The sequence below is a fragment of the Antedon mediterranea genome, chromosome 7 (assembly GCF_964355755.1).
Source record: "Antedon mediterranea chromosome 7, ecAntMedi1.1, whole genome shotgun sequence".
Lineage (NCBI taxonomy): Eukaryota > Metazoa > Echinodermata > Crinoidea > Comatulida > Antedonidae > Antedon > Antedon mediterranea.
Window position 1 is genome coordinate 14,235,147 of NC_092676.1, and position 12,420 is coordinate 14,247,566.

The window sequence follows — 12,420 nt, forward strand, 5'->3', positions numbered from 1 at the left end:
CTTAATGGACTCTACCAATTTTGTTTACAATGATCTCGTGCTCGAGAAGAACGTCTCCTCGGCACACCACGAGGTGCTGTTGTGCGATGGGTTTTCTTATGCCTATTGTTTACCTGTGGAATAATTACACACACTTTTCGCATAACAACCGTAATTACTGATTACACAGCAATGAGCAAAGGATTCATCAAGGAAGAATACGTTGAATAAAAATTCACTTAAGAAATGCTGTAAGCTGTTTTCAAACTATTAATCAGCCCACTATTATTGAGACCACCATCTTGCTTCTCGCGATAGGGAATTTCCTGGATAGATGAGTCGCGAGTGAGAGACGGCGGACCATGGCCGATGAGTGAGGCGGTGGTAGCTTGGACGGATTAGTTAGGCAATTAAATTGAATGTTTTAATTACGTCTGGATATAAAGAATATAAAACTCATTTTTGTCATCGGCAATAATATTTTATACATAGCCAATTTTGTTCTGCTTCAAATTTAAAAGTTTGACGTTTCCACCTAAAAAATAAGTGGGCCGAAACGTCTCAGGACGAATCGTCCATAGGCTGAAACGCCCTTGATTTGGCTAGCATGAAAGCATGTCTTGATCTTAGTTTTTTTAATTTTGCTAAAAAGGTGTTAGCATTTGACTGTCAAGTGAAAAAGGTGTACTACTACTAGCTTGACCTAGCTAGCTAGGCCTACACCTAAAAACTAAACCTAACAATTTAGATTTTTATATAATTTAACTATTTTATTGAAAAAAATTGTGATTTGCTAGTTATGCTGCTGATTTTGCTAGTTAATTTTTTTACAACTAGCAAAGTTTGCTAGTCAAAAAAAAAGTAAATTTCGAGCCCTGTATATCTTAATATGTTATTTTAAACAGTGTACTGATACAATACAGTAGGTGGGGTAGATTTTCCTGTGCACAAAAAAAACCAGAAATCTTGCAATTGTGTACATCCTAAACTATGCATACAATACCAGTAAAGTTGTCCTGTAACTTAAAACACCCAAACTTTCACCTTTATTTTACAGTACCTTTAGGAGTCAAGTATGTCAGACAGTGAAGGTAGTGCATTCTCAGATGTTGAAGGTGACCAAAGTGCGCCAGAGGAAGAACAATTAGAGGTTTGTCAACTTACTAGTAATTTTGGGCATTTTGTGTTTTTTTAACATGCTGAATCTGAAATATATTACATGTATATTATCCAATCTGCAGACAGTACTTTTTGATCTTTTTACTTGGAGAAATTTTATTTCGCCAAGTTTAGTACTTACAGTATTTTGTTTGTTAGCAAATAGTTAACTGGGCTCGCACTGGCCGATCGCCAAGTCGCGAAAAATAAAACGGCTACTTTAGCCATTTTGGCAATGACATGATAAAATAGATATATCAAATAATCATTTTGGCGAAAGCATAAAGTCCAACTAAAAGGTCCATTTGTCGATCTTCAAGCATTTATTTTGTTCGTTATAATGTGTTGTTTACTTCAAGCTCCATTTTCGTCAACTTGTTTCGTTGTACCAGGCGTCTCTTTGTTATTTCAATATAATGGAGGTATACTGCACAGAGAGACAGACATTACACGACACATGGATGATGGAGTCTACCCAAACTGTCACGTGTTGCGCTGCACAAACGATCGACAGCCGACGGTCGGCTATTTACCGGGATTGTCTATTTTTCGATAGGGGTGTACTTTTCAGATTCAAAACAAACATAGTATCTTCAATGAATGATCTTATCGAAATCAATATTTATGCGTTATGCATTTTAGGCTCCAATAATGTAGTTTCATATTTTACCCTTAATAAAGTTTCCTCATGCGTGCAGTGCGTCAGTAGAGTAAACAAAATAACATTTTGGGAAATGGTAGAATCTAACAGGGATTTAGCTAAACAAACACGTGCATTTATTGCGGACTATATAAACAGCAAGGCCGGCCGCCGGCTTCTGTGTTGTTGGGTAATAAATAAATAATCGTAGCCGGGATGGTATAAATTTCTCCCCGACAGAAACGCTTTTTCCCTGTGCTTTGGCCTATATTATCTGCACGTTCAACAACGATACGAGTGTTCGTTTGGTAGAAATATTTTCAGCATATACGACGTACATAATTTTGTAGGCCTAGGCCTGCGCTAACTGCACTTTCGCACCTCTTGAGCATAGGGCCTACCCAATTTAAAAACATTCACCCGCTGCGCGGCGGTGACGGTGGGTGACCGTGAAAGTCTTAGGGACACGATTTTCGCGTGGTACGGAAGCCACCAGCCAAGCGTAAAAAAACAAAAATAACATTAGGTATCCCAATGAAAAAAAATTCAGATTAATTTTTTTACTTTTTCTTTCAGTTAACCATAAAGAACTTAATGTAATGTAAATTTTGCAATTTAAATGATTGAAATCCGATTACCCGTTCTAAATTTATGGTTATTTAAAGTGGTAAAAAAATATACGATTTTTTGCCTAAAAATGGTGTTTTTTGCAGTTGAAATTGGAAGCATTTTTAAAAGGTTATAACTTTTACAATAATTAGTTAAAAGTTTTGAATTTTGTTAAACCTATAGATATCACAGAGTTGTACAACTCTATTTTTTTTGGAGCCTCAACGAAACCTATTTTTTAAATTATTGGTCCGCAAAGTGGTAGGAAAGCATTTAGCGCCCATTTTTGCTGGAATTCCCTAAAAAAATGAAAAAACTGCAATTTTTCAATGATCTGTAACTTTTGAACTACTGTACTAATTCATTTAATTTTTTTTGTACTTGTTAGAATGTAGTGTATATTTCATTAATAAATATATTTTAGATGTGTATATGAAAAAAAAAAAAGGTTAATGGTAAAATTTAAAATTATAAAAAAAAAAAATGAAAAAGTATGTTAAAAACTGTGTGTACTGTTTCTTTTCTTTTACACTAATTTTCGGTAAGTATAATTATTAGAATATTTTAATATACTTTATATTTATAATTTCAATCATAAATACTATTATATCAGGGCTGAAAATTAACCTTTAAACCATAGTGGCCAGCAGGGCCAGTTGAAGTTGAAGGATGGTCGCCCTTATTAAAAATGGCTGGCCCTTATTAATTTTTTGTACATTTTTTTTTTGCCCAAGGGGGGGCGGGGAATTTATCCCCACCCCTCCCAATTATATCATTTATTACTTTTGATAATTAAATTACTCTCCCCAAAATTCCTCCCTCCCCCACACCCCTCCCACACCCACATTCACACACAATATTTTCCGTGGTGGGGATCGTCATTGAAAAAAATCAATCCAATTTTTTGTATGGCCTGGGTAGGCCTAGATTGGCTTTCAGGAGCCTGCCTGGAGAATCCTGACCAACATGTCTTTAGCCTAGCTAGGCCTAGCTTTTCTAGCCTAGCTTGTTGGCCGCCCTAGAAATCAGACAAAAAACTACCTGTATTTCATAAATTATACAATTCTAACATGCAATAGCCATTAAAATATTGATAATAAGTTACAAAGTATCATTTTAAAATAATTAAGAAAGATATTTAATCGTGTTTACATGTGTCACACATGCGCGCACGCACAATTTGGGGAGAGAGCTACCTTCTAGAAGATGATGACGTCACACGTCAGCACGTGTTTTGAGGAGGATTTGAGTGACCAAAATTGGTTGGAACTTTTGAAGAAATAATCCATCGATGACATAGCAACTAAGCTTTTTAAATAATAAACATTATATTTAGGCCTCCTATTAATGTTTCCTTTTAAAATTAAATATATTTTATAAACTTGTTCCATAAAAACATGCAGTAAGCATAAAAGGAACAATTATTGGTTGCTGTAAAGGAGGTATTTCTATGACACCGTACTGGATGCACTATTATGAGGCGATGAAGTAAACTCGTCCTTGAATGCAGGCAGGGGAATCCCCTTGTTTGGTACCTAACCTCGTACTGTGAGATGGAGCGCAATTAATTGCTTTCCTTGAAGGTTGTTGATCGCGCTTGCGATCCTTAAAAACGAGGGACTGCTTGTAGCTTATAACTTAGCTTATATATTATTAGCCTAGGCCTAGATTAGTTATAAAAGGTAGGTGGATGCAGATTCTGGAAGTCGCCAGACGGGTCGACCATCACACAATTAATACTCGCCCTTACCAAATAAAGGTCGCCATTGGCGACCGGGCGACCGTTAATTTTCAGCCCTGTTATATATATAACTTTTGAATACGTAAAACAAGATTTTAGGCCCGTATGATTATGACACCAAATCTAAGCCGGGCTGCTAAGTAAGATATGCTCTTTTAAGGCAAACGCACAATGTGTCAAAATAAACTCATTTAAAATAATCAATTTTAATCAAAACAATTAATTGTTTACCTGAATAGTATATATAACATTATAAAAATTGTTTTCTTTTCGTATTATTACGTTATTAAATTGAAATACGGAGCTAAAGTTTAGGCCAAGTCACGGCTTACTCGCGATCAGTAGTCGCTCCCGTTAAAGTATTTGGGTCGCAGTTAATGACTTTCGACCGCCGTATACAGAGTCAAATGTAACGTTGGTAAATTAGCTTAATAAATGTCTTCAGTACATTTTAACCTAACGCATTTGCATTGTATACTTGCATAATAAATCTTCCGCACATTACATCAATTTTAAGTTGTTAAATTAATGTATAAAACCAGATATTCTACGACGGAATAGGACATGTCAATCTCCAACATCGCTGCTGTCACACATCTCGTGTCGAGCCGGCCAAAGTCGAGCGAGGAAAACAAAAACAACGTGTTCAAAATATGGAACGTACCATTCGCTGATAGGGTGCATTGATGTATTAAACGGAAAACGTCACAACAAACTAGCGCGTACTTTACAGTACAATATTTTACTCACTACAATATTCACCGGATTATAATGGTTCAATCTTCGAAATTCTGAACGGGATTTACGCCTCGTGCACCATTTTAAAATGTAGTTCGCACAATTACCATGCACAATACGTATGTAATCTATGTTTTATCGATTTCAATGTAGATTTAGCTATAATTTAATACCAAAATCCATAAAATTTTTCCATAAACGGTTATTCAAAATTGGTTTTTTTGTCACCAAATTTGATCTTTCGTTACGAAAAACCTATTTATAGAAGACGATTTTCACATCAAATTAAAGCTCATTTAAAGCCTGATAACATACAACAAAAATTAATCCGCTAGCTTCAATGGTAATCGTGCGATCGTCTTTTGAAAACTGATGAGGATTTTCCGATGAGGTTTTCAACGCGCGATCGGCTCGACGGGATTTTAGAACCGTTTTAAAATCGCATTTTCTCGGCAACTACTTCATTAATTTTAATTGTAAACACACTTATAAATAGATTAAAACAAGTACTTTCAAACAATATAAATTTTTAAAGTATTAATTAAGAGTGAACACGATTTATTTACCATCAAAGTCATACTACTTATTCGAATCTTTTTAATATTTCAAAAGTGATACCCCTCTGTACGCTTTCATTGGGATACCTAATAACATAGCGTTCAGGGGATTTCAGAAAACTGTAAAACTTATTAAATTGATAACTGTATGAATGCTGTATGATTAAAAACAATTTGAACAATTGTTTTGATCATATAAAATACAACAACAATTTTTTTTAATCATACAGTGGCATGGCTCTCACTCTCCCCAAATGCCTTACAAAAACGTTCAGGGAACAGTGTATAACTAAAATGTTAATATATATTTCAACAATTTTTAATTTTGGCTAATAACCGATTCATTTGGCTAAATAAAAAAATTGGACTTTAGCCATTTTGGCTATAGATAAACTGATTTGACCAGGGCTGAAAATTAACCTTTAAACCAAGATGGCCAGCAGGGCCAGTTGGAATTAATTGATGGTGGCCCTTAGTAGAATTTACTGGCCCTGTTTTTCAAAAGTAATATTGCGCAATTCAGACTAAAAAATTCAAGAAAATAACACTCTACTAGACCATAGTAAATTAATTTGTAACTTTATTCCAATCTTTTCTATTTGTAAATTGTCATCAAAATCAATTATTATTATTATGGTGATGTCTGATGATAGACAGCTAGTAAATCCTCATGCAGTTTTCCTGAAGTTTGTGCTAGGCAAACTCATCATCTTCAAAATCTGAACCTTCTTCATCATCAAATTCATCATCATCATCTGATGATGATGTTCATTATCTTATTGGTGGGCCAGTGAATGAAAACACTGTACAGTCTGTACAACAGTTTAAGTATATTGTTATTCAATTATTATTTAAGGTCCCTGAATATATCAATAAATTATTGTCTTTAATTGTTTATACCTAATACTGGCAATGCAACTCTGCCTGCAGTAGAGGTTGCTGCAGTCTTGTCTTGGATATTTGGTCGCCTTGTCCTACTACCCATTGAATTCCATAACTCTATGGCTGGAATTGGGTTGAATGATTCAATATTATTACTGAACATTTTGATGGAGAGCAGATCATTTAGTCGCTTTTCGCTTAATGAGCTTCTAAGTTTGGTTTTCAGCAACTTCATTTGTGAAAATCCCCTCTCGACTTCTGCACTTGATGCAGGCAAAGTGAGCAGCAAGTCAACAACAGAAAGTAAATTCTGGTGGCATTCCTGATACTTTCTGTTGACTGCTGCCCACGTCAATGTTGGGATATCCGCTGCTTCACTGTGTATGAAAAAAAAAATTATTATGTGACATAATAATTTTAATGTCGGTTTGATTAAAGTTGTAATAAAGCATTCAGTAAATAATGATAGTTATTATTACTCACTTCTCATCATAGATTACACTTTTTAGTGACGTCCACTCGCTATCAACTTCATCTAATGATACTTTAGCTGTCTGTAGGATACTGCGATAGTGATCAGTAACTATTTTGAGTTCAGCATGACCAAATTCTAAATTAGCACAATGAAACTTAGTTACTAAGATTTACTTTAAGTACACATTTTTAATAATAATCATTCTGAATCATGGTGGTTTTTAAGAAAACAACAGAAATTACCATTTATTTCTGTAGTTGAATCAGAATGTGGCCATGAAGTAAACTTTACTATATGGCTAGCTTTGAAGATTCCTTGTGTCGGAAAACCTCTCCTGTAGAGCAGTCAAACGTCCATTAATTACGGTCTCACGGGCTGACTTGAAAGCTGTATCATTGCCAGAGAGAGGATGGCTAAAAAATTCATCAAAATCTATTAGGCCGTGGGCTGAACACTGAAAAGTGGCTTAGTTTTTTAGTTTCGTGGTGACCCTCTGGCAGCTACCTCATCTTTTGTAGAATTGTTCTACACATATATCATATCATAAAAACCAAACTCGTCAGTGAAAAAAGTTGCACATTAATTAATTAGAACGATTTTAAGATTATTAATTAAAAACATGCGCCCTCTATTGCCAAAATGTAAAACTCCCTATTCTTTTGCATTATACAATATCTATGTTTGCCAATAGAGGGCGCATTTTTATAAATTAAATAAGCTCACAATACTGTACCTGTCTGTATAGTATAAATACAGTAGTAAGACATAGCAGTACCACAGATACTGTATTATATTACATTGGAAGTTGTTGATTTTGTATCAAAACGTTATAAATTATAAAATAGAGTGGAAACGTGATTGAAAAGGATTATTTTATATCAATTTTAAAGAACAAACATAAAGATGATTTTTATGTCAATGTATTGTGTGTATAATAATTGTAAAATACTATAGACAACCTTTATTTATATACTCATCACATTTATTAGAGACTTGGTAACATAAATACTATATACCAAGTTACAATTATCACAAAATTAATAAATTTTACTTGGATATTGCATATATTATTACAGGATATTCTATTTGGCAAATAATGAAATTAGGTTATCTTTAATGATTCTCTGCTCAATAACATTTTGACAGAAGATGTTATACTATTGACAGTACAGATCCACTTCTGGGTTTTCAGTTCGACTGTAGCATCTACATACTCTTGTGTATTTTAAGTAGCACGATCGGTGATACTTAGCTTCAATAGCTACCAAATCTTTATCGTGGATTTTTAGCAGCATTTCTTGATCTTTTTTTAGCGTTGCTGCTGTTTTTAAACATCCTCCATCAATGGTCTCACACTGCACCAACTTCTCCACTCTGCGCTTTCTTGAAATGTTGTTAGTTGCATATTGTATACGCTTACAAATAATACATATCGGTGGCAACACATGTGCACGATCAACACGTGGACGGTCTTCAGGCATCATAGATCGCAAAAGAATCTTGGAAGCTTGTGCTGTGTTGTGTTCATCACCTGCAATTTCCTCAACATTTGGACTAGGTTCCAAAACTTCTTGTGCTTTGAAAGAATAGTGTTCAATAATTAATATTTATTGCTACAGTGTCTATGTGACCAGATACTAAATTACAATGACAGTTAAAGGAGTAGGAATGAAACTAAAGGATGAATTTAGGAATAATAAAGGCAAGTTGCCGATGAATGAACACATTTTACCAGTTGAGTACAGTTATACTTTTCACAGATATTTTCTTTTCCTTTCATTTTTATTCGCTTAGATGCCTTGGCAATAGGTGCTTGACATTATTATTATTATATATTCTGAAACTTACCTTTCCACTTTAAGTACCGTGCTTCAGCTCATTTAATCTTAGTAATATTGCAGAAGTTGAAATAACACTCAGTCAGTGTGGTATCCAGGAATCCCAAATCGATATAAAGCTATAAGCGAACAATCTAGCATAGTTTTAAAATACAGACAAAGAAAATGCTAACCTTTTTCTTGGCCTAGACGTCAAACTAGCAGTGCTAGTAGGCGGTCCTTCTTCGTCTTCGTCGGCGGTAGTACTAGGCTACTAGGAGTAGTGGCCTCATATATTCTTCGAACACGAAGGATGATGCAATTTTACTTTCAGGGCAATTCAGAACCTTCCAACGTGAGCAGCATTCTTTGAATTTCGCATAACCTTTCCCAGTTAATTTTACTAGTTTTCCTTTGGAATTTGATACGTGCATACAGCAATAATCTGGAGTATTTTCCTCATCTTCTTCCTCTAAAAACGTTTGTTTATCATCCGACGCAGCCATGTTTCTGTATTGACGCGATGAACCGAGCCACACGGCTGTGTTAAAACGTTTCTCATTGGATGAGATTGTTTCTCACATATGAGAGGTTAATTGTGATTGGTCCAACCGTTGGTATTTAACTGTTGATTTTTCTTCGTAATTTATCGTTTTTTATTAAAACTGTTTATTTACGACGATGGCGAGTTGGTGTTTTATGTTTTAAATTTTATTTTACAACTTTATATATAAAAACTGGGTAGCTGCCAGGGGTGGCACCACGACAAGTCAGGGGGTGTATAAAAATGAAATACAACCTATGCTGGGGGTCAGGGGGCCGGGGGAATTTTTGAGAAATTATAGGTTGTAAATTGTATAAATATGCCTAATGTAGATAACATTGAACTACGGAATTTTACCAGAGTTCTTGTTTTGTTTTATTTATGTCTGGACCTACCTGTGTGCGAAGCAGTGAACCGCTACTGTAGATGGTTGATCTTGTTGTAATAAAGCTATAAGGCCATTGCGATGGCCTGTCATCACAGCAGCTCCATCTCCCAGTGCCACTAATTTCTGATTGTAAATTTCCCATGGCCGTTGAAGATTTTCATTAAAAGTGTGCTTTATTGCATCGTATATGGAAGGCGCGTCTGGTCTTTCCACGTGTACACACGCCGCAAATTTTACATTAAGCACCCCTTGGTTCTTATAACGGACGTATATTAGTTCTTGTTCTTTAATTGATGAGTCGGTTGACCCATCAGACAAAATAGCCAGGTAGCTTGCGGTATCAAGATCATTTGACAATTTTTGTCTTTCAACCTGGGCTATTGCATCGGCGAATACTTTTGCCGTTGAATGGTTTGTGTATGTGTTGTCCAAACCTTTAGCCCTATCTAATTTGCATTGCCATTCATAGTCAGTAAACGGCCTGTTATGCATTGCCAGAGAATGGCAAGTACGAAACAAAATTGACAGCTTATGGACTACTTTTTTATTCAAATCTAAAATTATTTTGTGGCCTTGAGTATGATGTGGCTGTTCTTTAGCCTTCACGAGCGCTTTCGCTTTTGCGTGTGTTGCCGATGATTCGTGAAGTTTTATGGATTCAAGTTTTAAGGCACTGGAACCTTCATAAAAAGTGTTCCTTACTTTAACGCTTGGATCTATATCCGCTCCATCGAAGCATGTCCGACAAGACATGGTACCGGACAAATCGTTGTGAAAAAGCCATGGTCGGCCATGTTGCCATGCTGGCAAAAACTTTCTCTTTCATCCTTCTTTTTCGTACTTTCTTTGTGATTCCAACGTTTCTTCTTTAGTTTTGGTTTTTTTTTTCAGGCGGCGGAGAGCAATTTGCAATAAACTTTCACATTATGACTCGCAATAAAAAAATGTAAAATATTTTGAAAGAGAGATTTTTTTAAACTTTTGACCAACGAAGATATCAAATGGCCAGAAAAGAAAGAAAACGTTTATTGCGTCATCCGGCCTATTATGACCATATATAAGGACGCTTTATATTATATTTATGATTAACGCATATGGAAACACGTTGTTTTGTCTATATGCGCAATAAAAAAAACGCGAGCTTCGAATTTGCAACGCAGAGAGCGAAATCGATACCAACTGCCGCACATACAACGACCGATGACCCGGCCGGAAGGAATCATTGTAATTCAATAGCGCCGCTCTCTACGCGCATGTGACGTGTAGAGCAGTGACGCTATTTTATATTATTTACTTTGATACCACCACCCCATACCGTCAACGTCCGACACGAAAAGCAACTTTTTTTGGCCGGGGACGTGAAAATTCCCAACCTATCAGAGCTCAAGATCAATTGACGTATGACGACGAACGTTACTGATTCGCCTAGATTTCATTTTTAGTGGAACTCTACTCACGTGGTGCGTACGTAACACACAGTGTACACACCACCCATCCTCACATGTCACGCACACACAGTGTCTACAGCAGTTACAACAACTTAACCAAGCAATAATAATTTCGGATATGTTTTATTGTTAATGCTAGTGTGATCAATCAAGCATGCAAGCACCTGTCAGGCCGGCATAAATTATTTGTCCCCGACAAAACTTCATTGTGTCGGCGGTAAGCTAGGCTATTATGGTTTATTATAACTTTAGCCTAGCTAGGCCTAGGCCTGTTAATACTGTAATATTAATAAGGTAGGCCAGGGTCAGACGGCGGATTACGGAGGTCGCCAAACGGGTTGACCTATACTAAACTGATACTCGCCCTTAGTAAATAAAGGTCGCCACTGGCGACCGCTAATTTTCAGCCCTGTTTTACTAAAAAAAATATTTTGACTTTTGCCAAATGGCTAAACAAAATGAAATGTTAGTGCTACCCCAGGTTAATGATAGCGCTTACAATGTTCAATTTATCATTCTGCTAGTGTTAAAAGATAGAAGGCCATTTCAAAAGCCGGTAATGATCTTGTACAATGGCTGTCAATGCTAAAAATACCCGCGCACAATAATACAAGGATACTTCGCATTTACCTACATGTATCTCCTTCTACAAAAATTGTTTTTAATTTAAAAACCGGTTAAACATCATAATGTTGAAGAAAGACCAAATTTATTTAAAAAAATACTATTTTAATACTTTTAATACTTTTATACAAGCGTATTGATTGGCAATGAATGGAACATTTTAATTTCTCTGTCAATTCCCTTAGGCGTAATAAATCAGTGCCCAACAAAAACCAGTCCCAGTTTTTTTTACGGATATTGAGCTAGCGTTTTTGGCCGCCGTCTATACAATCAACTTTATTAGTGCACTTCCTACACCACCATCATGCTCCCCGCAAATACTCGTATCGTTGTAAAGCCAGTACTTCTGTTATTTCAATATATAACACTGAAATTGCTTGGTGACAATTATATTAGCCTACAGAATTACACTGTGTTTGTATTCATTCGCTCAGCGTACATTTTTACAATTTCCAGTTATTTTCCTGTATTAGTAGGTTTTATAGTAGGACGTAAAGTTGTATTCGTATTAAGAACAAATTGCATTAAATCTCAATTCTCAATGGTTTAGAAAGTGTGTTCATACATTCCTGGGCACAATTAACAACTAAATAACATTCTATCATCTTTGTAATTGTGTGTGGAGTGCCTTGCATTCACTTTGACAATTTTTGTATCATCAAAGCTTTATATATTCGAGAACCATCCGTGGGCACGTACTAGAGGGTATGCGAGCGTACCATCTAGTCCAATGTATATTTCAATCTAGATTAGTTTGTAACCTTTTGAGTTTTATTTTTCTTTTATCTCATTTCTGTTAATTTCCTTTTTTCCCCACTTC

At 35.6% G+C, this 12,420-nt stretch overlaps 2 protein-coding genes across 2 annotated transcripts in view; one reads left to right on the plus strand and one right to left on the minus strand.

Annotated features, from left to right (window-relative positions):
- Positions 1-12,420, plus strand: part of LOC140053862 (transcription elongation factor SPT5-like) — a 62,056-nt gene that overhangs the window by 4,889 nt on the left and 44,747 nt on the right. Inside the window, exon 2 of the mRNA XM_072098590.1 lies at positions 1,037-1,129. Within this exon, the coding sequence (XP_071954691.1) occupies positions 1,055-1,129 (75 nt within the window). The 5' untranslated portion in view covers positions 1,037-1,054. The remainder of the gene's footprint in view (positions 1-1,036; positions 1,130-12,420) is intronic.
- LOC140054819 (uncharacterized) lies at positions 7,775-9,102 on the minus strand. The gene is made up of 3 exons (XM_072099912.1): positions 8,925-9,102; positions 8,628-8,648; positions 7,775-8,355 (listed from the first exon to the last, which is right to left on the minus strand). The coding sequence occupies exons 1-3, from the start codon at positions 9,100-9,102 to the stop codon at positions 7,937-7,939; spliced, it is 618 nt and encodes a 205-aa protein (XP_071956013.1). The 3' UTR covers positions 7,775-7,936.

Coding starts and splice junctions, on each gene's coding strand:
- LOC140054819 (XM_072099912.1), bottom strand. CDS start 9,102: ATGGCTGCGTCGGATGATAAACAAACGTTTTTAGAGGAAGAAGATGAG. Junction 8,649..8,924: donor GGTTCTGAATTGCCCTGAAA/GTAAAATTGCAT, acceptor AATGAGCTGAAG/CACGGTACTTAAAGTGGAAA. Junction 8,356..8,627: donor ACGGTACTTAAAGTGGAAAG/GTAAGTTTCAGA, acceptor ATTCTTTCAAAG/CACAAGAAGTTTTGGAACCT.